At 38.1% G+C, this 27,884-nt stretch overlaps 3 protein-coding genes across 3 annotated transcripts in view; all 3 read left to right on the forward strand.

Moving 5' to 3' along the window:
• The window catches only part of espnlb (espin like b), a 21,505-nt gene extending 13,022 nt beyond the window's left edge, over positions 1 to 8,483 (forward strand). The window contains exons 6-10 of the mRNA XM_073849823.1: positions 4,036 to 4,158; positions 4,243 to 4,366; positions 4,518 to 4,639; positions 6,690 to 6,863; positions 6,945 to 8,483. Coding sequence (XP_073705924.1) covers positions 4,036 to 4,158; positions 4,243 to 4,366; positions 4,518 to 4,639; positions 6,690 to 6,863; positions 6,945 to 8,432 — 2,031 coding nt within the window. The 3' untranslated portion in view covers positions 8,433 to 8,483. The remainder of the gene's footprint in view (positions 1 to 4,035; positions 4,159 to 4,242; positions 4,367 to 4,517; positions 4,640 to 6,689; positions 6,864 to 6,944) is intronic.
• Positions 8,484 to 14,309: 5,826 nt separating this feature from the next.
• LOC141344542 (zona pellucida sperm-binding protein 4-like) lies at positions 14,310 to 16,014 on the forward strand. Its single transcript, XM_073849422.1, has 8 exons — positions 14,310 to 14,571; positions 14,647 to 14,834; positions 14,908 to 15,005; positions 15,078 to 15,235; positions 15,304 to 15,496; positions 15,569 to 15,716; positions 15,793 to 15,865; positions 15,941 to 16,014. The coding sequence occupies exons 1-8, from the start codon at positions 14,310 to 14,312 to the stop codon at positions 16,012 to 16,014; spliced, it is 1,194 nt and encodes a 397-aa protein (XP_073705523.1).
• Positions 16,015 to 19,356: 3,342 nt separating this feature from the next.
• On the forward strand, positions 19,357 to 27,546 carry rab6bb (RAB6B, member RAS oncogene family b). The gene is made up of 8 exons (XM_073848484.1): positions 19,357 to 19,547; positions 21,421 to 21,479; positions 21,564 to 21,617; positions 21,711 to 21,816; positions 21,987 to 22,098; positions 22,490 to 22,583; positions 22,795 to 22,861; positions 25,337 to 27,546. Exons 1-8 carry the CDS (start codon positions 19,478 to 19,480, stop codon positions 25,399 to 25,401), a joined length of 627 nt encoding a protein of 208 aa, XP_073704585.1. The 5' UTR covers positions 19,357 to 19,477; the 3' UTR covers positions 25,402 to 27,546.
• The last annotated feature ends 338 nt before the right edge of the window (positions 27,547 to 27,884 follow it).

The raw sequence follows: 27,884 nt of genomic DNA on the forward strand, positions 1-27,884 counted from the left end.
CTCGCTGTTCCTGACGCGGAGACGACCGCGATCTCTGTTCCTGACGCGGAGGCGGTCGCTATCTCTGTTCCTGACGCGGAGGCGGCTGCGCTCGCTGTTCCTGACGCGGAGGCGGCCGCGAGCTCTGTTCCTGACGCGGAGGCAGTCGCTATCTCTGTTCCTGACGCGGAGGCGGCTGCGCTCTCTGTTCCTGACGCGGAGGCTGCCGCGAGCTCTGTTCCTGACGCGGAGGCGACTACGCCTTCTGTGCCTGACGCGGAGACGACCGCGATCTCTGTTCCTGACGCGGAGGCGACCGCGATCTCTGTTCCTGACGCGGAGGCGCTGCGCTCGCTGTTCCTGACGCGGAGGCAGCTGCGCTCTCTGTTCCTGACGCGGAGGCGGCCGCGAGCTCTGTTCCTGACGCGGAGGCGGCTGCGCTCGCTGTTCCTGACGCGGAGGCGGCTGCGCTCTCTGTTCCTGACGCGGAGGCGGCCGCGAGCTCTGTTCCTGACGCGGAGGCGACTACGCCTTCTGTGCCTGACACGAGACGACCGCGATCTCTGTTCCTGACGCGGAGGCGGCTGCGCTCTCTATTCCTGACGCGGAGGCGGCTGTGCTCGCTGTTCCTGACGCGGAGACGACCGCGATCTCTGTTCCTGACGCAGAGACGACCGCGATCTCTATTCCTGACGCGGAGGCGGCTGTGCTCGCTGTTCCTGACGCGGAAGCAACCGCCGTCTCTGTTCCTGACGCGGAGACGACCGCGCTCTCTGTTCCTGACGCGGAGACGACCGCGCTCTCTGTTCCTGACGCGGAGGCGGCTGTGCTCGCTGTTGCTGACGCGGAGGCGGCTGTGCTCACTGTTGCTGACGCGGAGGCGACTGCACCTTCTGTTCCTGACGCGGAAGCAACCGCCGTCTCTGTTCCTGACGCGGAGACGACCGCGCTCTCTGTTCCTGACGCGGAGGCGGCTGTGCTCACTGTTGCTGACGCGGAGGCGACTGCACCTTCTGTTCCTGACGCGGAAGCAACCGCCTTCTCTGTTCCTGACGCGGAGACGACCGCGCTCTCTGTTCCTGACGCGGAGGCGACGGCGCTCTCTGTTTCTGACGCGGCGGTGACCGCGCACGTTCCACTGGCGGCGAGGCCAGCTCGCGTTCCTATGGCGGCGGCGTCTGCTGACGCTCCTCTGGCGGCGGGGCCGGCTCGCGTTCCTCGGGTGGCGAGGCGGGTCCATGGGACTCCGCTGCACGGGCCTGGCCCGCCATCCCTCCCCCTGAGTTGCCTTCCTCCGTTCCTCCTCCCTCCAGACTTTGGGAACGTCTGGAAGCCGTTCCGTAGGGAGGGGGTACTGTCATGATCGGGGCTGTGGGTCTTCCCTCAGCCTCTCGAGGTCGCTGTTCCCCTTGCACTGCACTCCCCTGATTGTTCACGTCTGTCTTGTCATTAGCACTGATTTCACTCACAGCTGTTCACGATCTGGTCTATAAGAACTCTCACTTCTCACTCCTGCTTCAGGTCTGCATTGTCTTATGTCTACTGTCTGTCTGCTCTGTGTTCCTGTTTATCCTGGCCTTAGACCTTGTTCCCTGTTTGGTTCATTTGAGTTTATGTTGTGTTCTGCCGTGTTGGCTTTTTGTTTTGTTTGTTTAGTTTGTTATTATTTTATTAAACTATCCCTTCCCTGCACCTGGACCCAGACCCTTTCATTACTCAAACGTGACAATGATAATATTTGGCCAAATATTTGGAATCTGAAGGTGCAAAAATAATGTTACAGTTGTCTAAATGAAATTCTTAGCAATGCATATTACTAATCAAAAATTAAGTTTTGATTTATTTACAGGAGGAAATTTACAAAATATCATCATGGGACATGATCTTTACTTAATATCCTAATGATTTTTGGCATTAAAAAAAAAATAGAAAAAAAATATTTTGACCCAATTATTGCCTATTGAAATATACCCGTGTTACTTAAGACTGGTTTTGTGGTCCAGGGTCACATAATATAATATAATATAATATAATATAATATAATATAATATAATATAATATAATATAATATAATATAATATAATATAATATAATATAATATAATATAATATAAAATAGCCTGCATGAACTGCCTGTAAACGAATATAATTGGTGTGATCTAATGCTTAAGATAGAGTTGCCTGATCTGTTGCTCCTGCATATCTAATGGTCTGTGTAACTGATGTGTGTTGACCTCTTTGCTTCACAGTCGGTTGAGGTGCCTGTGTCAGAGAGGTATTAAGTGAAGCGACTTCAAATTTGCGTAACGGCAAATCAGTTACCGTTAGATACTAATGTGACACCTCAGCAGAGATTAGAACTGTCTGTTCATGTGCATGTATCAATTTGCCATCGATCCCTGTTCTTTCATCTTTGGCTTTTTGTGAAATTAAAGTAATTCTCCAACCATTTTACAAAACAGAAAACAGTTCAGTGACTGTAGTGTTAATTCAATTTAAAAAAAAGAGAGAAATACTGTGCTGTAGTGAATTTCAGAAATGTGTTGAGGAACGTGTGGCAACCTTTAGACCTCTAAACCTGTAAAGAACAACAGTTCACCCAATCCCACCCTTTAATTATTCATACTACTACTTCTTTACTATGAAGACCTCCCGTCTGAGCTCACTGTAGTGTGCTGATCCTTAAGCGTTTGGCCACTGGATGGCTGGAGCTCTGAAGTGATTGTGGCTGCTCTTATTACGCTCAGCTCTTAGACTTGTGAAGACTTGACTGGTTAAGGTGTGGACTGTAAGTCATTTCAGATTACTTTATAATAACATAAACTCTCCAACACTGCATGGGTTTGTTTCAGGATGTGAATTGTGTTAATTATGTATCTAAATTCAAAAAACCCTGCCTAGAAAATAATCTTTGAAATGTCTTCAAAATAACTATTACGTATTGCTTCTTTGTTCCAGGATTCTTTAACAGTTTTTCGTGGGTGTTGTCAGTAATACTAGTTTAAAACTGTCAAATATCAGATTAAAAATACTGCCTTGGGGAAAAAATATGAAAACTCAATGTTTTCAGAAAGGCTATATACAAGCATGACTAAGAATATCCTGTCATTATAGTGTAAGTAAGTAATGAGGTAAATGATGGAAACAGACCGACACATTCATCATGTTCAGCTCTAAGAACTAAATTTCATTTTGTTAAAATAAATAAATTAAACCCAAAATGTCACATATTGTTTTTTTATACAAAGCTAATGCAGTAATGAAGTAACTTTTTTTATTTATTTATTTTGAGCATGTTCAGTCAACCTTTTGATGCTGCTCTTGAGTGCTACACTCACTATTTTCTTATGGTTGTCTGATATACAGTGTAGATGTACACAATGGTTTAAAAGTTTAGGGATGTTTAGTGTTTTTTTTAAATGAAAGAAGCATCTCATGCTCACCACAACTTTATTTATTTATTTGGAAAAAAAAAAGTAATATTGTAAAATATTTTTTTAATTTAAAATACCTGTTTTCTTTTAATATATTTTAAAATGTAGTTTATTTCTGTGATGGCATGAGCAGCATTTTTTGAAAAAAGAGTCTTTTGTATCATTATAAATGACCCTTTTGATCAATTGAATGGATTCTTGCTGAATAATTAAATACTAATTTCTTACAAAAAGAGAAAGAAAGAAAGAAAGAAAGAAAGAAAGAAAGAAAGAAAGAAAGAAAGAAAGAAAGAAAGAAAGAAAGAAAGAAAGAAAGAAAGAAAGAAAGAACAGTGTTTACAAGTGGCCGTAGGAGAAGTCAATCACTGCAATTGCAGGTATGGGTCATTTGAACCATCCGATCAGATGACTGAACTCTATAGGCAGTTTTCTTTTGTTAACTAAGTGGGAGGTCTGCTATACTAAAGAGTTTGAGCTCCTGTTTCACTTTTCTCATGACTTTTTCCCCTCACTGGGGGCTCTTCACAGATCAGAGTGTACATTATGCTTCAAGACCTATATTTTGTGCCAATTACCAAAAGGAAATTGAGTTTAAGTTGTGTGCTCTTACTGCTTTACTCCAGCAGTCTGCAGATATTGTTCTCATAGAGGAGGAAAGGACCTTGTTTAGCACAGCTGACCCCTGCCAGGACATTAAGGACCTGTCCTGTGATCTTGGACATAGTGGCAGGATGGAAAATAGCAAGGTGATGATTTTTAATTATAGACTGATTTTAAGTAAATGTGGCAGGATGTGCTTGTTCTTAATCGCTTTGGCTGTTTCCTAGCAGCCAGTGAATGAAGTCCCTCCCCAGCCTCGTCCATCTCCTGCATACCAAGATAACTCATCTACATTACCAGCCTCCTCACAGACTAAGAAAGCTGGAGCTGGAACCATTCAAGTGGCCTCTACAGGTAGGAGTGCATGAACCTGTATGTCTTTGGCTCATACCCATCTATTATCTGTAATTATTACAGATTTCTAATTGACAAAAAGGTGAACTTCCATAATACAAATAAATTGTATATCTAAAGTTAACTCATCTTCTCTGTTTTTGGTGTATAGTTGTAACTTCATTCAACATGAGAAAACACCTTGAGGAAGAGGAGGCACTTTTATCCCACACGTCCATGAGGTCGCTGAGACAAGCAGGAATCACTGCAGTCTTTACTGGACAAACAATAAATGTATGTGCTAACCTCAATATGCGAAATAGTCAACCTGAAATCACAATTGACCCCAATTATTTTTCTTATTGTGCTCACATCATCAGTGCATGTTATTCCAAAGAAAACAAGTTTTTTCATAATTTGTCATAATGTAATCCAAGTATTCCAAGAAAAAAGTCAGAATCGGGAGATGTAAACTCAAAATTACAAGAAAAAAGTCCAAATTCCAAAAAAAAGGGGTTCAACACGTAGCCCTATTGTTTTTGTTAGAATGACCAAGGATCTGCCATCTCCACGTAAACCTGATTGGGCAGACCAAACCGTAAGTCGCAGAGACTTGAAGAGATGGTAGTACTCACACGGTCTACAACGCCACCAAGGTTCATCCCAATCAGCCTGATAGGGGCACTACAGCGATCAAAAATACGAAATCACTCATAACTCCTAAACCGTTCGTTGCAGGCTCAAGTGTCATTGGATGCAAGCTTCAGATGGCAACATTTTCTGGTATTTTGGATTTTTATTTTTTTAAATTTTGAGATTCTCTGGAGAGTGAATATCTATAACTATCAAAAAAAGTGGAACTTTCAACTCACCATTGCAAAGGGCACCAAAACGAGCAAAAGGGGCAGGGCAGCTTTTAATTAAATGGCTATATGGAATGAGATACCTTCGCCAAACTCAGAACATGTATGTAAGAGCTGAATCTGAGGTCACAGAGCTTGGCCACTTGGTGGTGCTATAAGAGGGAAAAAACATAAAAACGACAATAACTATGCAACCGTTTGATGACTACTTTTGCGAACTAATCCTAGGTTTTTCGCTCAGTCTGGAAAAAAAAATACTGCTGTACAATTCTCTGGACTCCCTAGGTCAATAATTATCCAAACAATGTTGAAATTTACCCACAGCTATAAAGGGGTAATTTAGAAAAGGGGCCTGTCCAAATATGCCCAAAGGCTTATAAAGCCTAAACGAAAACTCAAAACTTCAAGAAACCTGGTGAGCACATGCGACAGGTAATTCTAAACAAACACGCAAAGTTTTAGAGATATTGGACCACAGCTGGCGCTGTAACAGTCCTAAATATTAAAATATATATAGATATATTACATGGATTTGTCAAAAATGCTTCTTAATCATTAATTTAGGTGGTTACAGGCTTGCTAAATAATGTCTTTTTTTGTCTTAAATGCCTTAAAATGCTTGAACTCCAGTAATCACTACTTGCAGCTATATGCATATACATTTAATTTTAGACAAAAACATTTTACTTAACAAGAAAGTGCAAAATTAAAGCAACTATTCATATTTTATATATAAATTAAAGAATGTCACTGTTGTAAAATCTTAGCTCCTAAATCTCATTTTTGTTAAGACTGAAATCATTAAAATATCAAATAACCCTTCATCAATTAAATGGATAGTTCACCAAAAAAATGTAAATTCTGTCATTAATTACTCACCCTTATGTCATTCCAAACCTGTAAGACCTTCTCTCATCTTCTGAACACAAATTAAGATATTTTTGATGAAATTCAGGAGCTTTCTGACCCTGCATAGACAGCAACGCAATAGACAAATTCAAGGCCGAAAAGGGTATAGTATAAGGACATTGCATGTGACATCCGTGGTTCAATCGTAATGTTATAAAGCTATTAGAATGCCTTTTGTGCGCAAATAAAGCAAAAAAAACAACAACTTTATTTAAACATACTTCTCTTCTCTGTCATTTCCCGTCGCCATTCATAAATTGATGAATAAAGTTTTTATTATGGTTTTCTTTGCACACAAAATAAAAGTATTCTTGTAGCTTCATAAAATTAAGGTTGAACCGCTGATGTCCCATGGACTATTTTAACAATGTCCTTACTACCTTTCTAGGCCTTGAACATGGTAGTTATGTTGCTGTCTATGCAGGGTCAGAAAGTTTTCGGATCTCAACAAAAATATCTTGATTTGTGTTCCAAAGATGAAAAAGGTCTTACGGGTTTGGAACAATTAGAGGGTGAGTGTTTTGCAGGATGGTATAGCGATATTGATCTGTATTTGTTAAATCTGTTTACAGAAAGGACAGAATGGAATTGTTCCACTTGCAGCACTGGAGGCAAATCTTGCTGACATTGATTCTCTGATCCCAACTCATGATGAGAACGGGAGGCCCATAGCTGAATGGAAGAGGCAGGTTATGGTGCGCAAGCTTCAGGCTCGACTGCAAGATGAAGATATCCACAACAGAAAAGTAAACTTCTCAAACCCCTCCAACATAAAAGTCCTTGCATGTCCTTCAACATTACAATAAGAATTTTTTTGTCTTACACAGGAAAACAGTGACCGACACATCGAGGTGGATGGTTGGAGGTACTCCCAAGTCCACAATGTCATTCTGGGTCCCTTTGGAGAACTGCTAACTGAAGATGACCTGGTCTACTTGGAGGGACAGATTGAAACGATCTCCCTTCAAAAACGATGCCAAGCCTATGAACTAGAACTTGCCCGACTGGCGGAGGAACTTAGGGCAATCCTTCCTGCTCCCATTGTTAATATCACCGTCAACACCCAGAGCCAGCAGCTCCTAAACATGGAGGAATCTCTGCCTCTCCCTGTGTGGTACAGTCGTATCTCAAATATAGTAAAGAGCATGTCGCTGCTGCTGACAAACATCTCAGAAACGAACAGTGAGGATGGGATTAGTAAGATGCCAAACACAGATCTGGCATCGGTCTTCACATACCAGCCAGAAAGGCAAAGTTCAATCAAAGGACGTAGGCAGAAGGTGGAAATGGAGATCCAGCAATCAGGAGTTTCTGTGAGAAATCTGAGGTCTAACTTTGAGGCTCAGATAGGAACCATCTATCCATTTGCTGGGCTTTTAAACAACACATCAGACACAAGGCAGCAAAAGCTGACTGCATCAACAAATCTTAAGGAGCAGCCAGTGGGGATAACTCAAAGCACTGACATAAATCACATTAATGACAGTGGCATAAAATGCCAACAGGAACCAGGCAAAGATGGAAATAAAGTGGTTGAGACCACCTGCTTGCGGAAGGAGCGCATCGTTGTCCTCTTTTTGAGCCACTGGAAAAGGTCTGCGTATGCAATATCAATGCGAGCCAAGATGAAACAAGAGCTTGGCACTCTTTCAGGAGAAGGAATAACAGCTCCAGTCTCCAAGCCAGGAACCAGATCACTGTATCATCTTTACAGGCAAAGAACCGCAATAGACAAGATGATTGGCAACTGGAAACGCGTCGCCTCAGGGGTCCCATCACGACAAATCCGAAGCCTCCAAAGAAAGCATGTGACCTACTCGCCCGAGCAGTTCCTTCCTCGTGTGGATGGCGCTCCTGTTGCTTATGAGAGCTTGACCCTTGACCTATTCATGCTTGGTTATTTTCACATTCTTGAGCAGGATCTCCCAGCTGAGGAGCGGAAGATGAGGCACCTGCTATGCTTTGAGGTGTTCGACCATGTAGGGAACTTTTCCTGGGAGACGGTCCGAGACTTCCACCGGGCCGTCCTCAGGGAGATTGAGGCTGGGAGACGGGAATGGAAAGAAGGTTTTGAGGACATCAAAACGCAATACTTTGGGAAAAGAGAAAATGGGATATCTGTGAAGAATTCTTGCGCCGGGGTTAAAGCTGTGCCGCAGGTTATCATCGAAAATACCATATCAATCGATGGAGGACATCCCAGCAGAGATGGAAACAATGATTTCTCAATGTTTAGCAATGATGAAATTTGTAAATATATTGATCGGAGTTTCACCTTCTGGAAGGAGAAAGAAGCAGAGCTGTTTGATTTTTGACATTTTTGAATGCAGTGATGGTTTATAGTATACTGTATGTGAAGACAATATACTTCGAATGCAAAATAATTTTGAGGCTTTTTGAATACAGATAAAATAATGTTTGTTACATGATAATGTATGTTAATGAAGTACTTTGTAATGCAGCATCAGGTAGAATGTGACTCTGGACCACAAAAACAGTCTTAAGTAGCACAGGTATATTTTAGCAATAGCCAAAAATACATTGTACAGGTCAAAATTAGCATATAATAATTTTCTTTTATGTCAAAAAATCCTTAGGATGTTAAGTAAAGATCATGTTCGATGAAGATATTTTGTAAATTTTCTAACATAAATATATCAAAACTTAATTTTTGATTAGTAATATGCATTGCTAAGAACTTCATTTGGACAACTTTAAAGGCGATTTTCTCAATATTTAGATTTTTTGAACCCTCAGATTTCAGATTTTCAAATAGTTGTATCTCAGCCGAATACTGTCGTAAAATATTGTCCTAATCAATTTTAAAAAATGTACCCTTATGACTGGTTTTGTGGTCCAGGGTCACAAATGTACCTTATATAAATAAACATCTTTACACAATGATAAGAATCTGGCCAAAAGAGTATTACAGCCATGTGCATTCCTCAAATGTTGATGTTTGCTTTTTCTCTTTTATAAATAAACCATTATTTTGTTTGAAAATTGCTGTTTCACGAGTCCTTTAAAACTCTTATGAATGCGCATTAAAGACTGACACAGAATTTGAGCTAAGGAAATTCTTGCTGTGGCATGCTAATGCTAATCTCCTAGCCTGTAAACACCATTCTCCTTGATATCAAAGTACTAACCATTCACTTTATGGATTTCCAAGCTCTGTTAGCTTACTAACAGTACAAAACAGATGTAAAAATTCACAGATGTGACCATATCCTATTTTCTTACAATATGTTGTGATTAGCTGTTTTCATTTAAGGACTAGCAGCCTGTGAAAAATGTATTTCAAAGCATATCAAAATGTTAATATTTTAAGCATCTACTGAATACTATTTCATATAAGTTACACACTCTTTATGCTTATTTTTAAAGTACAGTAATCTGATATATAGTTGGACTTTAATCCTTTCTGATAATATACAGACTCCACTAACATCCTTATGTAATGTGTTTCCTTATCTAGAGAGTATTGCTGAGTAACATAAAACTACGAAACTAAAGTTAGTTTGGTAACACAAAGTGTCAAGGTGTCATTTGTTAATGTATTATCTAACATGATCGAACAATGAACAATACATTTATTACACTATTTATTAATCTTTGTTAATGTTAGTTAATAATAAATACAGTTGTTCATTGTTAGTTCACAGTGCATTAACTAATGTTAACAAACAACTTGTGGTTTTAATAATGCAATAGTAAATGCTGAAATTATCATTAACCAAGATTAATAAATGCTGTAGATAGTTCATGCAGGGTTTCTGCAGATATGAACAAGTGAAATTTAAGACTTTTTAAGACCTTTTTAATACCACCTTACATGAAATTTAAGACCGAAACCTGTAATGGAAATAGATATTATATTACATGCATATATGTAATATTTAATGTGTTTAATGTAAAAAGTAAACACAATTTCATGGCTGTCATAAATTAAATTTATTACTACGATATACAGTGAACTTTTCATATCAGCAGATACTATTCCACACAAAATATCCCCATAAAAGTACCACTAGAAATATCTGATGTAAAAAAAAATTCTGAAGCAATATTTTCATCAGTGCACTATTAGTTTTTACATCTTAAATCTGCATGTTTGATTTACCTTTATAAAAGCCTTTTTTTTTTTTACTTTTGAAATGTATGCATTAACTTTGAAATTTATTTTATGAATTTATCAATAAATTCTAAATGGCTGTTAGCAGTGAGATTACACAATTTACACTGCAAAATTAAAAGTGAGATTAATGTTTTAAATACATTTATTGATTTATAAATATATTAATTAGAAATGTTGGGTGTGGAGGCATACTTTTAAACACACTAAACTACCAGCAGGTAAGTCACTTCATGAGCGAGTTATTTCAACTGATTCGAGCAAAACGCTGAATCATAGCAGAACGTTGCTAGGAGAATACTTCTGCTGCGATCCTTGCTTTGAACTATTTTCGTTGGTGAAACAGAACAAAACAGTAAATATTTTGTCTAATATGTAAGTAACTACTTGATTAACTACTTGTTTATTGAGCTACAATTAATGTAACATTTGTAATTGTGAGAATATTCAGCAAAAAGCTCACTTGTTATATTACTGAACTATATCATGCTATAAATAAACTATACATTTTAAAATTTTACCTCAGTTTGTTTCTTTAGAGTGCTGTTACATTCATTTGTTTTAAAGTATGTCACAAATAGACCAGAAATACACTATCCATTATCAATTTCTGTTTACGTTGAATGTATTAAAATATGAATCTTTCTTGCCTTTCGATGCTTCGCTAGTTGTTTTTGTCACTTCAGTTTTAATCAGGCAGTTTGTTCGGTCGGGCAAGTAAAAAAAAAAAACATTTTAAAAGTATCTCCAAGGCTGGCGGTCATCTAGCTCGACCTATATTTATTATTATTATTGAGAACATTATATAAGGTATTTTGACCTGTATTCTGCTACTGCGATTCTGTATGAAGACGCAGTAACTTCCGCAGGGGGAGAAAAAAATCTACAGTTGTTAACAACTGGCCTTAGCCAAGCCCTATATTCAGTTTTTTCAAGCTAAGTATCGCTAAACGTGCACTTCCCCATAGCTAAAAAGTTAAATCCATTTTACTTCTGCGGTACAATCCGAGAGAGACTCACGCCAATAACAGAAAGCTGATTGGGCTATAGACCTTTCTCACAACTTCCGTATTTTGCACCGGAAATACGCAATTACTGTGTAAACCTATTTCCGCCCCAGTATGCCGGTAACCAGTTAAACAACAAAGATGGCGAAAACATCGAGCAAGATTGTTTGTAACATCAAGACCACGACTGTTATATTGCTTTAATAAAGTTGTACATGTCCTCTATACTATCCATACATAACCTTATAACCCTAGTCCTCGGTCTAAGTGGACACACTAGTAATTTGTTAGCCTGATTGCTCTCTAACGTTAGCTACGTTACTTACCTTGAAAGTTATGGATAAACGGGACGTTCTAAAACGCTTAAAGTTTCTGTCAAACCTTACTTGGAACAAACACTAACTACTATCAAAAGAACGAGCCCTTATTCCGCAGATAAAGTGAATAATATCACGTTAAGCGTTTTCTCCCCCAAATAAGCCCATTATAAGGAAACAGTTTAACGTGGTTTACGTATCTCAACAGCGACCAGGGAAAACCAAACTTCTGTTAAATATTTACTTATAATAAATACTTGCTGCTGTCAAAAGAACGAGCTCTTATTCAGCATATAAATTTGATCGCCCCCCATAGAAGTCCATTATAACAAACCATGTTAAGCTTTTTCCTGTATGGAGTTCTATAGGGAGAAAAGCGTGATATTATTCACTTTATACGCTGAATAAGAGCTCATTCTTTTGACAGCAGAAAGTGTTTATTATAAGTAAAATTTTAAGCCACGTTAAGCTTTTTTTTTTTTGTATAATGGACTTCTATGGGGGGCGATCACTTTATATGCTGAATGAGAGCTCGTTCTTTTGAGAGCAGAAAGTGTTTATTATAAGTGAAATTTAACAGAAGTTTGGTCTTCCCTGGTCGCTGTTAAGGTAAGTTAAACCACGTTAAGCAGTTTCCTTGCAACGGGCTTCTATGGGGGAGAAAACGCTTAACGTGATATTATTCACTTTATCTGTGGAATAAGGACTCGTTTTTTTGATAGTAGTTAGTGTTTGTTCCAAGTAAGGTTTGACAGAAATTTGGGGTTTCCTGGTAGTTTTTTACGTACATTAAGCCACGTTAAGCGTTTTAGAACGTCCCGGATAAACTCTTAGTGGAAAAATTTATATGTTCAGTACTTCCAAAAATTCTCAAGACTAACAATTACTCTGAACAACTTAAGGTCCAGGTCCAGTAATGTAAATGAATGTGCTTAATGGTAAAATTACAAACTGCACAAGTGTGTATGGTGTTCACTAGTGTAATTTATTCTGAGTTCGGATTAATAGTCTGTGCTGTAATGGCTTTATTTTATCTTGTCAGACTGATTGTGTTTTAAGAGCCAAACTTGCACCACAATATGGCAATACTCCACTTTTCAGAGGTTTAAAAGTGAGGCAAATGGATCATAAAGCACCTGTCAGTCATATTAGAGAAACAGCCAATGCAGGCACACACTGTTGACCCAATTATGCAGCATTGCCCATATGGAGGGCCACTAGAGGGGATGAACACAGAGGGTGGGCCGATTCACTGAACTAAGGCCAGTAACTTTGATCCCATTGCTGAAAAGGAAAAGTTCCTCTGTGATTCTTGACACCTGTAGCTTGTTTTAAGGAGTTGGATCATTCGTGCGCTATTGTAACTTCATGGCTGTTCAGTGGTGATGAAGTAAAATGCAGTGTGCTCTGGAGCGCGTGCATGTGTGCAGTGGATGGACATAACGATCGCGGGGTGCGGGTGCATGCGCAGCGGCTCCGGTTTGCTCTCCTCCGGCTCGACATGTTAAATTCAAGTACGTAAAAAAAAAAAAAAAAAACAGTACTCTTATTTAAAATTCTTTGTTTTATTGAATCCAGTCTTTCTGAACTCCTACATATTCATAGTTATCCCTTAAGAATATTAATGAGCATTTGACAATAATCATGTACATCTGCACCACCCCCCATGAGATGGCTATCTTTTAAAAAAGAAAAAAAAGGCTTATCTTAGTATATTTATCTTGTTTCTAGTCAAAATTTCTAAAAATTCTTAAATTAAGGCGAGACACTGCCAGTGAATAGGGTAAAAAAGACAACTAATAGTTATCGCCTTACTGACCCAGTTGATCGATTACATTGATAATATGAAATATGTGTTTATTTGCATACATTTCTAGTCCAGAAATCTAAACACTGGATGAAGTCAGTTTCAAAATTCATGTTTAATTTTTTGACATAGTGTCAAATGCTTTTACAGAGGGAATTTGGGGTATATCATTTTATCACTCCATAATTCAGGAAAAAACTTTGAACAGACAAAAAACATGTATTTCTTACCATTTTGGGGAGAAAATGTTGTATAAAATCAAGCTAATATGAACAAATCCCTCTGTAAAAACCTTCAGGATATAGACAGAATACAAATGTAAAGTGTGGTGTGTGTAAGTGCTGCTGAAGTGGAGATTTATGGCTCAGTGTAGGAGAAAAAAACTCTTGGCCTTAAAAATATGTATTGTAATTGAAATCTATTGATACAAATAGATAAAGTGCTATAAAAGAAACACTTATCAGTGATGTTTGGCTGTTTTCTGAAAAAACACAAAGGCCTAAATCTCAAACTTCACAGCTGCATGAAAAAACAGCGTTTTTGCCCGTAAGATGTATTTAAGATATTTAATCTTGTTTTTGACTCAATGGGGTAAGTAAAATATTTTTAAATCAAGATGCATTTTAAATGAATTTGTAGAAATTTTCACTAGAATCAAAAAAAAAATACTAAGTAAGATGCAGCCACTGTTGTTCAAGAACATCCAATCAAATGTGAAGTTAAAGTTAATTAGTCAGAGCAGCTGTAATGGTTCTTGATTAAAGGGGGTGTGGTTGATAACGACTATTCATTTGCAGAGTATAAATAGCAGTCCAAGGCCTCCTGAAACTATGCTCAGTTGTTTAGTAATGGCAGGAAAGTGGCATTTATGTTATTTCCAAACACTATGTGTTTTGGCTATTTCTTTTTGCAGTGCTCTTCCTCAAATGGGTTTTCCAGCTCAGAATCCTCAAGCTCTGATGTTCCAGTCGTCTGACCATCGGTTTAAACAGTCAGCTCAACAACAATCTGCTCAGCAGGTTCCTCAGAAGTTTCAGCTTCAGCAGCCAGTGAAGGCCGAGCCTGTTGACAAATGTGCTGTAGCTGATTATGAGCAGATCCAATGTGGACAACCTGGTATCAGTGGTGCTGAGTGTGAGGCTATCAACTGCTGCTTTAACGGACAACAGTGTTACTATGGGAAAGCCGGTAAGAGTTTTGAATCTGATGAAATTTGGTTAATGTTTGTTACCCACATTAATCTACTCTTGTATGTCATTCCAGTGACTGTCCAGTGTATTAGAGATGGTCAGTTTGTGGTAGTGGTGGCTAGAGATGTTACGCTGCCTCGACTGAGTCTGGATTCAGTCCGTCTAGTGGGTGGAAGTGAACCACCTTGCACTCCTGTGGACTCTACACCTTTCTTTGCTATATACCAGTTCCCTGTCACCGCATGTGGCACGAGCATGATGGTGAGGAGATGCTTCTGGCTTTATTCTGCATGGCTTATGATGGGCTGGATGTCAACAGTGTTCATATTTGCAGGAGGACAGTGGATATGTGGTGTATGAAAACAGAATGACCTCCTCGTATGAAGTAGGCGTTGGTCCGTTTGGTTCCATCACGAGAGACAGCCATTTTGAGTAGGTGACTCATACCCTTTATCTTAAGTACCATCTCTGACAAACTCTACAAGTTGACCGTTTGTTGTCCAGGCTTCTCTTCCAGTGTAGGTACTCTGGTACTGCTGTGGAAGCTCTGGTTGTGGAGGTCAACAGTGTTCCTGCACCTCCACCAGTAGCTGCTCCTGGACCTCTCAGAGTGGAGCTTAGACTGGCCAATGGCCAATGTGTCACCAAAGGTTGCGCAGAAGGTAAGACTTGTCTTCAGTCTTAAAGTCCAGGTTGCAGTGGACTGTGGTTAAACCCCAGTGTTCCTCAGGGGATGAGGCCTACACGTCCTACTACGGTGCTGCTGATTATCCCGTCACGAAAGTCCTGCGAGAGCCTGTGTATGTTGAGGTGCGCATTCTGGAGAGGACTGACCCCAACCTTGTCCTGATGCTGGGACGTTGTTGGGCGACATCAACCCCCAGTCCACTCAGTCTACCCCAGTGGGATCTTCTGATTGATGGGTGAGTCTACCGACAGTCTTTATCCAGCTAGTCTGCTGTGAGGAACTCTCTAACTGCCTCTTTCCTCTTCAGATGCCCTTACTATGATGACCGTTACCTGACCGCACTGGTTCCACTGACTAGAGCGTCTGGTCTTCAGTTCCCAACCCACTACAAGCGCTTCGTTGTCAAGATGTTCACGTTTGTTGATCCAGCATCACTGGCTCCTCTGCAGGAAACCGTATGCTCTCAGCTCTTCCTGAACCCCTAATATTACTCTTTAATGGATTCTATGGCTTAACCCTTTTCTCTTTCAGATCTTCATCCATTGCAGTACAGCGGTGTGCCATCCCTCTTCTGGCTCCTGTGAGCAAAGCTGTGGCAGGAAGAGTAAGTGCACGCAGTAACTATTTCCACTTGATTTGTGACTTCGTGGCCTTTCTCACTACTTTTTCTCCTTTTTAGGAAGAGATGTTGCTGTGAGGACCTCCACTATTGGACAAACTGTTTCCAGTGGAGAAGTGAGATTGGTTGTATGATTGAGTTGTCGTTTAATAAACCATGTGGAACCTTACACTGTCTCAGTGTTTCATGCCAAGCTACCTAAAGTTGCTCGTTTATTTGCTATGTTAAGATCAATTGTGACTCCAAATCTACCTTCAGTCATTTGGTGCATCAACCATTGGGCCTGTTTTGGTTCACAACATTTGTTCTCAAAAGGTCTTCTAGACACCCTTCCCTTAAGATCTGGTTCAGTTAGGGTGACCAGATGAGATTGGTTGAAATTCGGGACAGGGAGGGGGGGTGTAATGAATAATAAAGATAATGAATTTCATGTTTTTATTAATATAAGTAGCCTACATATAATATAGAAGTAACGTTAGGCATTTTTATACTTCAAACTGAAGTTAATGAACCAATCATATTTTTATTAACAAGTGCATATAAATTGATATAGCCTAATACGTAGGCTATAGAAGTATTTTGAACACAGTGCCTCGCCCTCGACCGGTCTGACTTCACGCGACTTCTGCCTGCACTTTCAACTGTCCTAACGGCTGCTGCAACTTGCGCTCTCTTCATCTACTCTATAAAGCAAAAAGGGGACAAAAAGGTCGTATTGTCTTTGTGCATATAGCCTAGATAAATTAATAGAAACAATATAACTTTAAATTCACACTTGAGCTATATAGCCTACCGAGGTTGTGGAGGCTCGACATCAGCATATTTTGCAGAGCTTTTCACTGCTGCCAGCACTCCCATCTTTCCCAGGATGTATTTATGGAACTCTGCACAAGTCATTAAATTAATTTTTACTTTGATTTTGCTGCGGACCAGTTTAATTTTCGGGACAATTAGAGCGGGATTCGGGACAGCAGCTTAGATTTCGGGACGTCTGGTCACCCTATTTATATCCTTTATCCAATTTGTTCCTCTTTGTGATGGAGTTTTCCTCCACGACTCTTATCAGGTCGGCAAAAGTTATCTTTGGCAAACCAGTGAGGGAAGTTGTGTAGACTCTCTCCATTTTAATTTTAAATTACCTGGCTTTCTGCTGTGTTGACATTACACAGGAAGTCTGCATACCCTGCGATTGCGTATTTCCGGTTTCTGTGAAAAAGGTCTATTGCATGTTGGTCTCATTTGTAGTTTAAATACAGCAAATTATATTTGGAATAGTGAAATAAAGAACTACAACACCACGGAAACAACAAAAAGAGAATTTAAATGAGCTTTAGAGGTAGCGTTACATGGACATCGGAAAAATAAGACCTGTGTGAAATTATTTAAGACCTAGAACAGCGAATTTAAGACTTTTTAAGGCCTAAAATTTTGATTTTTAAATTTTAGACTTTTTAAGACCTAAGACCCTGCGGAAACCCTGTTCATGTTAGCAAATGTAGTTAACTAATGAACCTTATTATAAAGTGTTACCGTTATTTTATACATTCTGAGGAATGTTTTTTTATTTTATTGTCAACATCATTTCCACATACCCTGGTTTTCTTTATTTTTTTAGCCCCAGGCTGTAGCTTATGAAGAAGTCTGCAGACAAACAGACTTGTCAGGGCATATAACCTGCATTGAAGTTTCCAGCACACAGTAATGATCTCAGCACTAATATTAGACACACAGTCTATCTGATTTGGATACGTTTTAATGTTATTCTCCTCAGTTGCACGAGATTTCTCTTCTATGAGTGTTTGCATTTTGTCATGTATTGCTTTGCTGAAAAAATAAAAAACAACCTCAAATATTTCTGTACTTTAAAGCAATCCTCTCTTATTTTTTCACCTGATTAGTCTAGGATGCTATGTACTGGAAGAGAATGATTTATAGATTTATGTCCAATAGGTCAAAAGTCATATGTGACCCTGAACCACAAAACCAGTCATAAGGGTCAATTTTGTGAAATTGAGATTTATACATCATCTAAAAGCTGAATAAATAAGCTTTCCATTGATGTATGGTATCCATTAATTGTTAGGGTAGGACAATATTTGGTTGAGATACAACTATTTGAAAATCTGGAACCTAAGAATGCAAAAAAAATCTAAATATTGAGAAAATCGCCTTTAAAGTTGTCCAAATGAAGTTCTTAGCAATGCATATTAGTAATCAAAAAATACATTTTGATATATTTACATTAGAAAATGTACTAAATATCTTAATGTAACATGATCTTTACTTAATATCCTAATGATTTTTGGCATAAAATGAAAAATCGATCATTTTGACCCATACCCAATGAATGGTTGCTATTGCTACACTGCAAAAAATGCTTTTCTTACTTAGATTTTTTGTCTTGTTTCAAGTTTTTTTTTTTTGCTTACCCCATTTTATATTTTATTATTAGCAGACTGAATTGTGAATCTCTCCTTCTTCATTTTTTAGTCTGTGCTCTACCATTTTTATCCAATAGGCTAAACAGATAACACGAAAATATTCTCCTTATTTAATTGCACATACTATATTTACTCTAAAAGTTACTGTATATGTGACCCTGTCTTAAAAACAGTCTTAAGTAGCACGGGTATAGTGTATTGTAGAAATAGCCAAAATTATATATATATATATATATATATATATATATATATTTCTTTTTATGCAAAAAATCATTAGGATATTAAATAAAGATCATGTTCCATGAAGACTGTAAATTTCCTACTGTAAATATATCAAAACTTTATTTTTGATTACTAATATGCATTGCTAAGAACTTCATTTGGACAACTTTAAAGGCGATTTTCTCAGTTTTGTAATTTTTTCGCAACCTCAGATTCCTGATTTTCAAACTGTTGTATCTCAGTCTAATCTAATCCTAACAAACCATACATCAATGGAAAGCTTGTTTATTCAGCTTTTAGCTGATGTACAACATAAAACATCAATAATTAACTTGCATTGGGGTCCAGAGTCACATATAAGGAGCCTATTTAAGTTACTGTTTATAACTATAAAATTATTAATAAATTACCATGTTTCTTATTTTATATATAGATGCCACATTAAAAACAACAACAAACCTATAAATGTAGATCATTTAAAGCTTAACGTTTTATAATGTCAAATTTAGGGTTTGCAACATTTTGTTTAACACCTTCCATTCAATTGTTATTCACAGGATGTATTCACTTGCACACAGATTAGTCTTAGGTCTAAATGTCGTCTTCGAGTGTGTGCAAAAGAAACAAAAAGGCGTTAAAAGTATATAAGTATGTGTTGCATTTACAGATGCAGATGGAAACATTGCTGCACGGATGCTTGGCCTGCGGTTTGGCGTGCGAACAGAGTTTACTAGAGACGTTTCCGTAAACACACAGTGATATCAGACGGGCGTATCGCCACGGCTGCGCATGCGCAGAGGGCTGGAGAATTGACATCGCGGAGCAGTACTGCAATATCCATCGATTCGGGACCGAAGAATATCCATCTGCATTCTCGCAAGACTGGTGCCACCTGTACATATTAATCCATACCAACTGTGTCATTAAAGCAACCATGTCCATGGGAAGTGACTTTGGGAACCCTTTACGGAAATTCAAACTTGTTTTTTTAGGGGAGCAAAGCGGTGAGTCTTTAGGTTTGCCACGACTGGGTTTAGACGAACCCATTAACCTTTCAACACATGCATGAAGTACCTACATTAGTATGTTGTCGAGTCGTTTGTGTATCCGCTTGTTTGTGGTGTTATTTCAAGCGATGTTATCTCTCTCCATCGATTCCCTGTCAAACAAGTCGGTTGCATATGTTTAATTTTTGATTAGTCATGAAAATGTATAGCTATGCCGCGTCATTAGACTACTAAACACCCATCTGTGAATATAACGTGATATAATCGACATTTCAACAACTCTGTTGTGATTGTCACCTGCATTTTCCATTGGAAGCAGAACGGCTGATAATATTATTGATCGCTGTTATTCTAGCGCAGTCGAAATCGCTCAAAACAAATGAGATATATGTAAGAATTCAATCGAAAGAGGTGTATATCGTCGTATTTGTATGTATCTTTCTGTAAACATGCACTGATTTAATGTCATGAAACAGAAAAGCGCAGAGGCTTTGCATTTCCCGTGTGTCTACTGGAGACACACCCAGGTTGGCAGTCAGTGTCTGTGGGATTCTTCAGTAGAGCAAAAATAAAAACCTCATGCATCATTTCATGAGCCAAATTATAAGATCAGCCTATGTAATATGACTAGATATCGTGGTTTATTCATTTGACCGGATGATGGTTTTATCAGTGCTACTGTCACTGTCGGTGTTTGTGAAGACGTAATCAGACGGGCATTTGAGATCATGTCTGTCATTTGATGACTGGACATCCAAACATTGGAAATGATAACACTGAACATGGCGTCACCGTAAAGTTCAGGTGTTCTTCATTTATTTATTTTTTTGTCTTTCATGCTTAAAGCTTGTAATACAGTGGTTATGTATTCATCATTCACTGTTCTATAGAAAAAAAATGGACAGCCAGTCAGACAGAGGGCCCTCTGTATTGTATAAAACAGCATTAGATTGTGATAAGTGATATTACAAATTAAGTCTAAATGACTGGTACCCGAGCTTTGACGGCTGTCTGCATCTTATCTAAATCATAAATCCTATTTAGCCTGAAAACGATGATGAATATCACCACACTTGATTTTTCCCATTATATATTTCATTTTACGCCAGCTTCTGAACATTCTGTCTTTGTTTACTTTGTTCCAAACACAACACAAAAGGAGATGTTAGAACGCACAACATCCTCTCAGTCAGCACTTATCATTTTTTTCATATGATAAAAAATGAATCGTGACTGAAGGAAGGAAGTCGTGCAGGTTTGGATCAACATGAGAGTAACATGGTTTGCATGTTCTGTCTCTTTAACATCAGAAGACCACTTGAATTCTGCTGTCCATGGTCCTGAAGCTCAATGCTGGTCAGATTTGGTTAATCTTGTCTCAAGACATCAGCAGAACAACCAGTGAAGTCACAGAAGAATGGGACCATTATTCCCTTTCGTCCTGTGAGCTCCAGTATAACTATCGGCATTGTGCCATTTGATGATTTTAGTATCTCGCCCCAGCCTGACAAACAGGCCTGACCAGACTGGCCTGAAAAGAGCAGTCCTCTCATGTATGGAATGTGTACTCGGGAATTTGCTGTCACAGTGGCTCCATGCACTGCCGCATTTTTAAGTCATTTTTTCCCCGTCGTCATAACTCTAAATGACAATGAAGTTCAAATGACATTTTCGGTGTAATCCCTTAAGAAATGTCCTGTCGTTTGAAGGACGGAGGTTAAGACAGTGCTTTGTTTGCAGTATGGTAGTGTAATTTAATTACTAAAAGCACAGTGTATACTATGGGATTGGTCAGGAAAAACAAGTTATTAATCACGCATATGATTCATCAAAATCTAAATCTTTTCCTGTGTGTTGGTTTGTTTTACAGTTGGGAAAACATCGCTGATAACAAGGTTCATGTATGACAGTTTTGACAACACCTACCAGGTATACCATTGGTTCTTTCAGTGCAAGAGTTTTCCAGATAAGTCTGCTATTTTGCTCTTACTTTTAATCTTTTTATCATTACAGGCAACCATTGGAATTGACTTTCTATCAAAAACTATGTATCTGGAAGACCGAACCGTAAGAAGCTCTGCAACTAATTATAATTTTAATAGAATTACACTGGTGCAGTTATCATTATTTGTACAAATATGCCTTGTGTGTTTATTGCAGGTGAGGTTACAGCTATGGGACACCGCAGGACAGGAGCGTTTTAGGAGTCTTATCCCAAGCTACATTAGAGACTCCACAGTGGCTGTGGTGGTGTATGATATCACAAGTGAGCACCTCACACACACACACACACACACACACACACACACACACACACACACACACACACACACACACACACACACACAGCTTTTGTGTCGCCATTGATGAAATATGCTTTTAACAAAACTCACTGATGCTCCAATTAGACTGTGATTTTTTATTTTCTTCCTCCAGATGTCAATTCGTTCCAGCTAACCTCCAAATGGATTGATGATGTCAGGACAGAGAGAGGAAGTGATGTCATTATCATGCTGGTGGGCAATAAAACAGACCTTGAGGAAAAGAGGTGGAATCTTTTATATTAACATTTAACATAATATTTTGTGCTAGAATTCATAATTAGTGTCACTATCCACCTTTTTTCAACGTTAAAGCAAGTATATGGGTGAGACTTCCCGTTCATTATCCGCTATATAAAAATAATGAGAAGAATAACACGTGCAGTTAATGGTAAAACTGTTTGCACTACAAACCAATGTGTTCATAATAAAGATAAGGTAAGGTAAGTCACTCCAATTTGCTAATCAAATAGCAAAACGGGCCATTTTGTACAGCTAAAAACACTCCTACGTGAAGAAAAAGGTGGATAGTTTTAAGTTTTATTTTAAATTTATTCATAATTAACTGAAAATTGTCATTTAAATTGTAATGCATTATGTTGGGATTTGCTCCGACAGGCAAATCACCATAGAGGAGGGTGAGCAGCGGGCCAAAGAGCTGAATGTGATGTTTATCGAGACTAGTGCAAAGACTGGCAGCAATGTTAAACAGGTGAATCTAAGAGCGCTACATTGTCTGCTCAATGGCAAATGGACTTGATCCAATAGAGTAATTTAATTGAGCTCATGCCCTGTAACATGACACATGGAAAGCTCTAAAAAGATTTGATTTAGCCAGAGTTGTTGCCCACAGGGCTTTAGCGGTACCAATCCGCTCTGGAAAAAAAAGTCTGATTTCATTCTCTTTCCGTTTGGTTTAATAGTTGTTTCGGCGAGTGGCTGCTGCTTTGCCCGGAATGGAGAGCTTGGATGATAACAACAAAGAAGGAAGTATCCTTTAATGCATGACATTTAAAGGTGATGTGTCATTTTTAGGGCTGTCACGATTTCTCGAGTAATCAAGTACTCAATTAAAAAAAAAAATCCTTGACTACATTTTGCCTGTGTCGAGTATCTGGCATAATACTGAAAGTGGCACATTCCATGGACGAGAATCAATTAAATGCATTATTAGACCGTCTTTTAACGGCCTTAAAAATCATAATGCTATTGTGAACGCTGACTCCGTTCACAGTAAATGCTGCTCCACACAAACAATTAACATTTACATGTGTGGTGCTTCTCAAACTCAAAATCTCTGCATATTGGTGTGAGTTTGGGTATTTGTAAGGTAAATCGTTTATAAACCTACACAAACCAAGGAGAATACATCAATATCTTTCGTAAATGCTAACTGTTCATTGCGATTTCAGAATAAAAGCTCAAATTCCCTTTACTCTGAGTTTACATGTTTTGATGTTCACATATTCAAGAAATTACAGTGGTTGTAGCTATTCTGTCATAAAGAAATGGCCAAATATTAAAAATTAATAACACATCTGAATTAATTAAATGTTGTTTAGTAAATATTAAACAAGGATTAGATCGCACAGTAAAGTGGAAAAACAGTTGTCAGGCCAGGGGCGCCCCCTGCTGGCATTTGTTATAGGGAATAATGTACATTGGTTGTTTATAATACATTACATATTTTAACAGTTTTGTTCAATAAAACCATTATTACTTGCTTTTAAAACTTTATTTGAGCTAATTATTATTGCCTCATTGCAATAATAGGATATGACAATATTTGGCCAGAGATACAACTATTTGAAAATCTGGAATCTGGGGGTCAAAATACTAAGAAAATCGCCTTTAAAGTTGTCCAAATTTAGTTCTTAGCAATGTATATTACTAATCAAAAATTAAGTTTTGATATATTTATGGTAGAAAATTTACAAAATATCTTAATTGAACATGATCTTTACTTAATATCCTAATGATTTTCGGCATAAAAGAAATAATGATTATTTTTGACCCATACAATGTATGTATAATTATCCGATTACTAGATTAATCGTCAGAATGATTGACTGAGTACTCGATTACCAAAATAATTGTTAGTGACAGGCCTAGTCATTTTTGAGAATGTGTTCCAGGTTAATATGCAGAGACAAAATGATTAAACAAAAAAAAAAATTAAGCCACGTGTAGGTTGATAATCACTGTGACTGTGGTGCTATCAAAACTTTTAAGCATCCTGTCCACCTAGACTCTGGAACATCATCTCAACCAATACTGTGAGTTTGGGGCGGGACTATCTGTTGGTGCAACCAATGGCAGATAGAGAGAGTGTTTAGAAAGCTAAAAACAATAGTTAATTTTGCATTCACATTTCTGGTAGTGAAACAGAAATTACATCATTTCAAATCTGACCCACTTAATATAAGTTCTTGATTTTATTGTGCATGATTAATAGCCATTTTTATTCTTTGTTTATAGTTGACATAATCAAGTAGGGCTGTCACTGACAATTATTTTGGTGTTTGAGTAATCTGTCAATTATTCAGGCGATTAATCGAGTAGTCGGATACTTCACTTTTTTGCAGTAATAAGTAGACCTAAGTGAACAATAGCCTTTTAAAATGACTTTAAATACATATATAATAGCAACGAGGCAATAATAATTAGTTTAAATAAAGTATCAAAAACAAGTAATCATATGATTTTATTACGTATTATAACAAATGACTGCAGAGAGCGCCGATGGCCTGACGATAGTTTTTACACTTTACTGCGTGATCTAATCCTTGTTTAATATTGACTAAACAACATCTAATTCAAATGTCTGTTAAATATTTACCTATGATTTACCTTACAAATCTGATGAAATAGCAGATGTTGCGTTCCCAGATGAACATTATAATAAACCTAAGGTCACAACAACATGCAGAGATGGAGTTTGAGACACTCCACACGTGTAAATAATAACAGTTTGTGTGGAGCAGCGTTTACTGTAAATCGAGCTGCTCTGACACACACATACATAACCTACATGCATGTAAATAATTGAAGTGCACATATTAAACCTGCATTGCATATATTTATTTAACTGAATCATAGCATTTGTGAATTAATAGCATTATGCTTCATTATGATTTTTAAATGGGTTTAATATGTGGAATGTACCACTTCCGGTATTTTGCCGATTACTTGACACGGGCAAAATGCAACTGAATACTTTAAATCGAATGGTCGAATACAATCAAGGAATTGTTGCAGCCCTTTTTTTTTACTGTCTTGCTCTTTTTCTAAAAACACAGACTTTTTATTACTTCTGATTATGCTTTTTCACCCAAAATACAATTATTAAAATGAAAAGATATATTTAATAAGATAGAGATAACAATAATAGCTCACCAATAGTGTGAAACTGTGCTTAAGGCAACACTATTTTCGTGATTTTCTTGACACACAACCCTTTTCCAGTGATTGACATCAAGCTGGACAAACAGCCAGATCCTCCGGCCACTGAAAGCGGGTGCTCCTGTTAGTCAAAAAGTGATTCGGACCTTCATTAACACCACATGCTTGTTCTGTTGCTTCCTATGGGTCCACGTCCAGTTGAACTTTATGATCGGATATAGGCTTTTTACATCTGAATGGGTCTAAAAAAATTATATTCCTCAGTTGCAAGAACAAAAAAAACTACACTGTCTGTTTAATTGCCAAAATAATATCATAGGTAATTCAAAGTGACTAGCTAACAGATTCATATAAGACAGGAAGTGGCATGTGTACCATCTTCGGACAAAAACAAACATTCAGAGTGGATTATCGGTTGTTATGTTTTGTATTTTTGTACATTACAAAAAGCACTAAATGATGCCTTCACAAAAATAAGTTTAAGATTTAAGACGGGCGACAGAGTAACTGTCTTTCGTCCATAGCATGCATGTAAGACAACTTTTAGAATCTGTCATGTCCTTTGGTCCATACACATCGATAGTAACGAAACGAAGAACTCAGAAATTAATGAAAAAAAGAAAAAAGAGAGAGGTCCTGTTTAAAGTCGTAGTGTGGGTCTGTGTATACAGTACATCCTACATGCTAAACCAGTACCAGCCTCCACGAGAGGTGTGTGTACTAACCCGGCTAACCTTTAAAGTGCCGTGGCACTGTTGCAAAGAACCAATGGATTTTTCTGCTAGCTCCATGTATACACTTTAGATCCGCCAGGCGGTACTGTATTGTATATAGTATTTATATTATTGTGAACATCCATCATTTAGACGTGGTTTATGTTCACTTGTACAAATGTTTTCTTTATTTTTTTCTTCTTTTTTTATATAACAAGGGCTTCACTCTTATTTTCTCAGTCTCACCTGTAGCCATACACTGGTAGTAAGTATTACTTATGATTTGGGCATTTTGCTGTTGCCTTATACCATTTTACTTATCCACCAATGTTTTACAGAACTATGTAGGTTGATTTTTTTATTATAATTTTGTATTTGCAGCCAATTAGAACTAAAAAGAATGAGATAAGTGTCATTCATTCGGTTGGGGCGTGAAAGGCGATTTTGAGGTGAGCCTTAGGAAACAACAGATTTTCATTTCAAATACATGCACTTTCTTCTGGGTTCTGACAAGGAAATGTATGGTTCACCACATCCTAAAGTGATGAAGCAGACAAATGATTGTCGTATCCTTTGTAGTAAAGCTCTCGTTGTCTCCCACACATGTTGAACGGATGTGTAGATTAAAATTCAAAATGCTAGTTCGTCTGAGAGAATCCTAAAACGTGAAGACCTTTTTAAAACAGCACTGAGCTGAGAGAGAATGTACCCGCCTGTCGTCCACTCACGTTATTCTGGTTATCGCAACAGTACGTTCAAGAAATGTGAGTTGTTTACGAATCTCTGGAAACATAGTATCTTTAATATTTAATGTATTTGTTTTTGTTTTCTATTTTGAATTGTTTACATAAATGCACTGATTAACACCACTGATTGTATAGAGATTACTTTAGGATATATTAGGTATTTATAATATATTTAATTGTTAGTGCGAGTTTCTTTCCGGTGCCAATAATTCTATTAACTGAAACAAAAATGGACATGAGGAATAACTGTGACTGAATTGTTGGTACTAGGCTTGATTTTAGGGGCGCTGATATTAACTGTGGGGCGGGACTGAGGTTAATGAGTTTTGCATTGACGGGGCACAGAATATGTCATCTTTCGCATTCACATTTCTCCGTTTCCTCTCGTTTGCTTTGTCATCTTTCACTTTTGTACACTAGTTGTGCCTTCTGTTATTGTGGCATCACAATGCAAAGCTTTCATTGTATGGCTACCTGAGAACACATACGTTACAGAACGGTGGTCACTGACTGGTTGGCCAGACAACTGACGGATTTATGATGTTGATCTGTGATGAAATTGTTGTATTCACACCATCTAACCAATTCACAGGCGGTCGAGAAGAATTGCAGAACAGTCCCGTGCAAGAGGAAGGTTGTATGTAAAAACAGGAAGTTGCTGCTGATAGTGTGAGAAGATTGAATCTGTCAGAGTTGTTGCCATAGGGTTGTGTAGAGCAGTGTAGTTGGCTCTTTATTCACTCTGTAAGGACATTTATGAGCATGACATCTGTCTGAAAAAAAAAATCAATAAAATCCATGTCTTAATACCAAACTGTCTACTGCTGCAATGCTGAGTCTGATTTTGCATTTATACAGCAATTTAAGTTAATGTTTTGTGTAAAAGTATGTACCTTTTTGAACAGCAGAAAGAAAGGACGTTTGAATGAAAAAACAATTTAGGACAAATCCTATGTTCAAAGTTTCATTTAAAGTTGAAAGCAATGGCGCCTTTTTACAAACTGCGATTGTGCATTTTCACAGTTGTTGATAGATCTGGGTAGATTACTAATTAAACTGATTACAAATTGTAGTCTGTTACTGATTACAGATTAGATAATGAAGATTGTAGGTAGGTATCCTGACTACTTTTTAGATTACTTTTTTGGTAAC

This window comes from Garra rufa, chromosome 10 (assembly GCF_049309525.1).
Source record: "Garra rufa chromosome 10, GarRuf1.0, whole genome shotgun sequence".
NCBI lineage: Eukaryota > Metazoa > Chordata > Actinopteri > Cypriniformes > Cyprinidae > Garra > Garra rufa.

Coding starts and splice junctions, on each gene's coding strand:
- rab6bb (XM_073848484.1), top strand. CDS start 19,478: ATGTCCATGGGAAGTGACTTTGGGAACCCTTTACGGAAATTCAAACTT. Junction 21,480..21,563: donor GTTTTGACAACACCTACCAG/GTATACCATTGG, acceptor TTATCATTACAG/GCAACCATTGGAATTGACTT. Junction 22,862..25,336: donor TGATAACAACAAAGAAGGAA/GTATCCTTTAAT, acceptor ACCCTTTTCCAG/TGATTGACATCAAGCTGGAC.
- LOC141344542 (XM_073849422.1), top strand. CDS start 14,310: ATGGGTTTTCCAGCTCAGAATCCTCAAGCTCTGATGTTCCAGTCGTCT. Junction 14,835..14,907: donor CATGTGGCACGAGCATGATG/GTGAGGAGATGC, acceptor TCATATTTGCAG/GAGGACAGTGGATATGTGGT. Junction 15,866..15,940: donor GCAAAGCTGTGGCAGGAAGA/GTAAGTGCACGC, acceptor TCTCCTTTTTAG/GAAGAGATGTTGCTGTGAGG.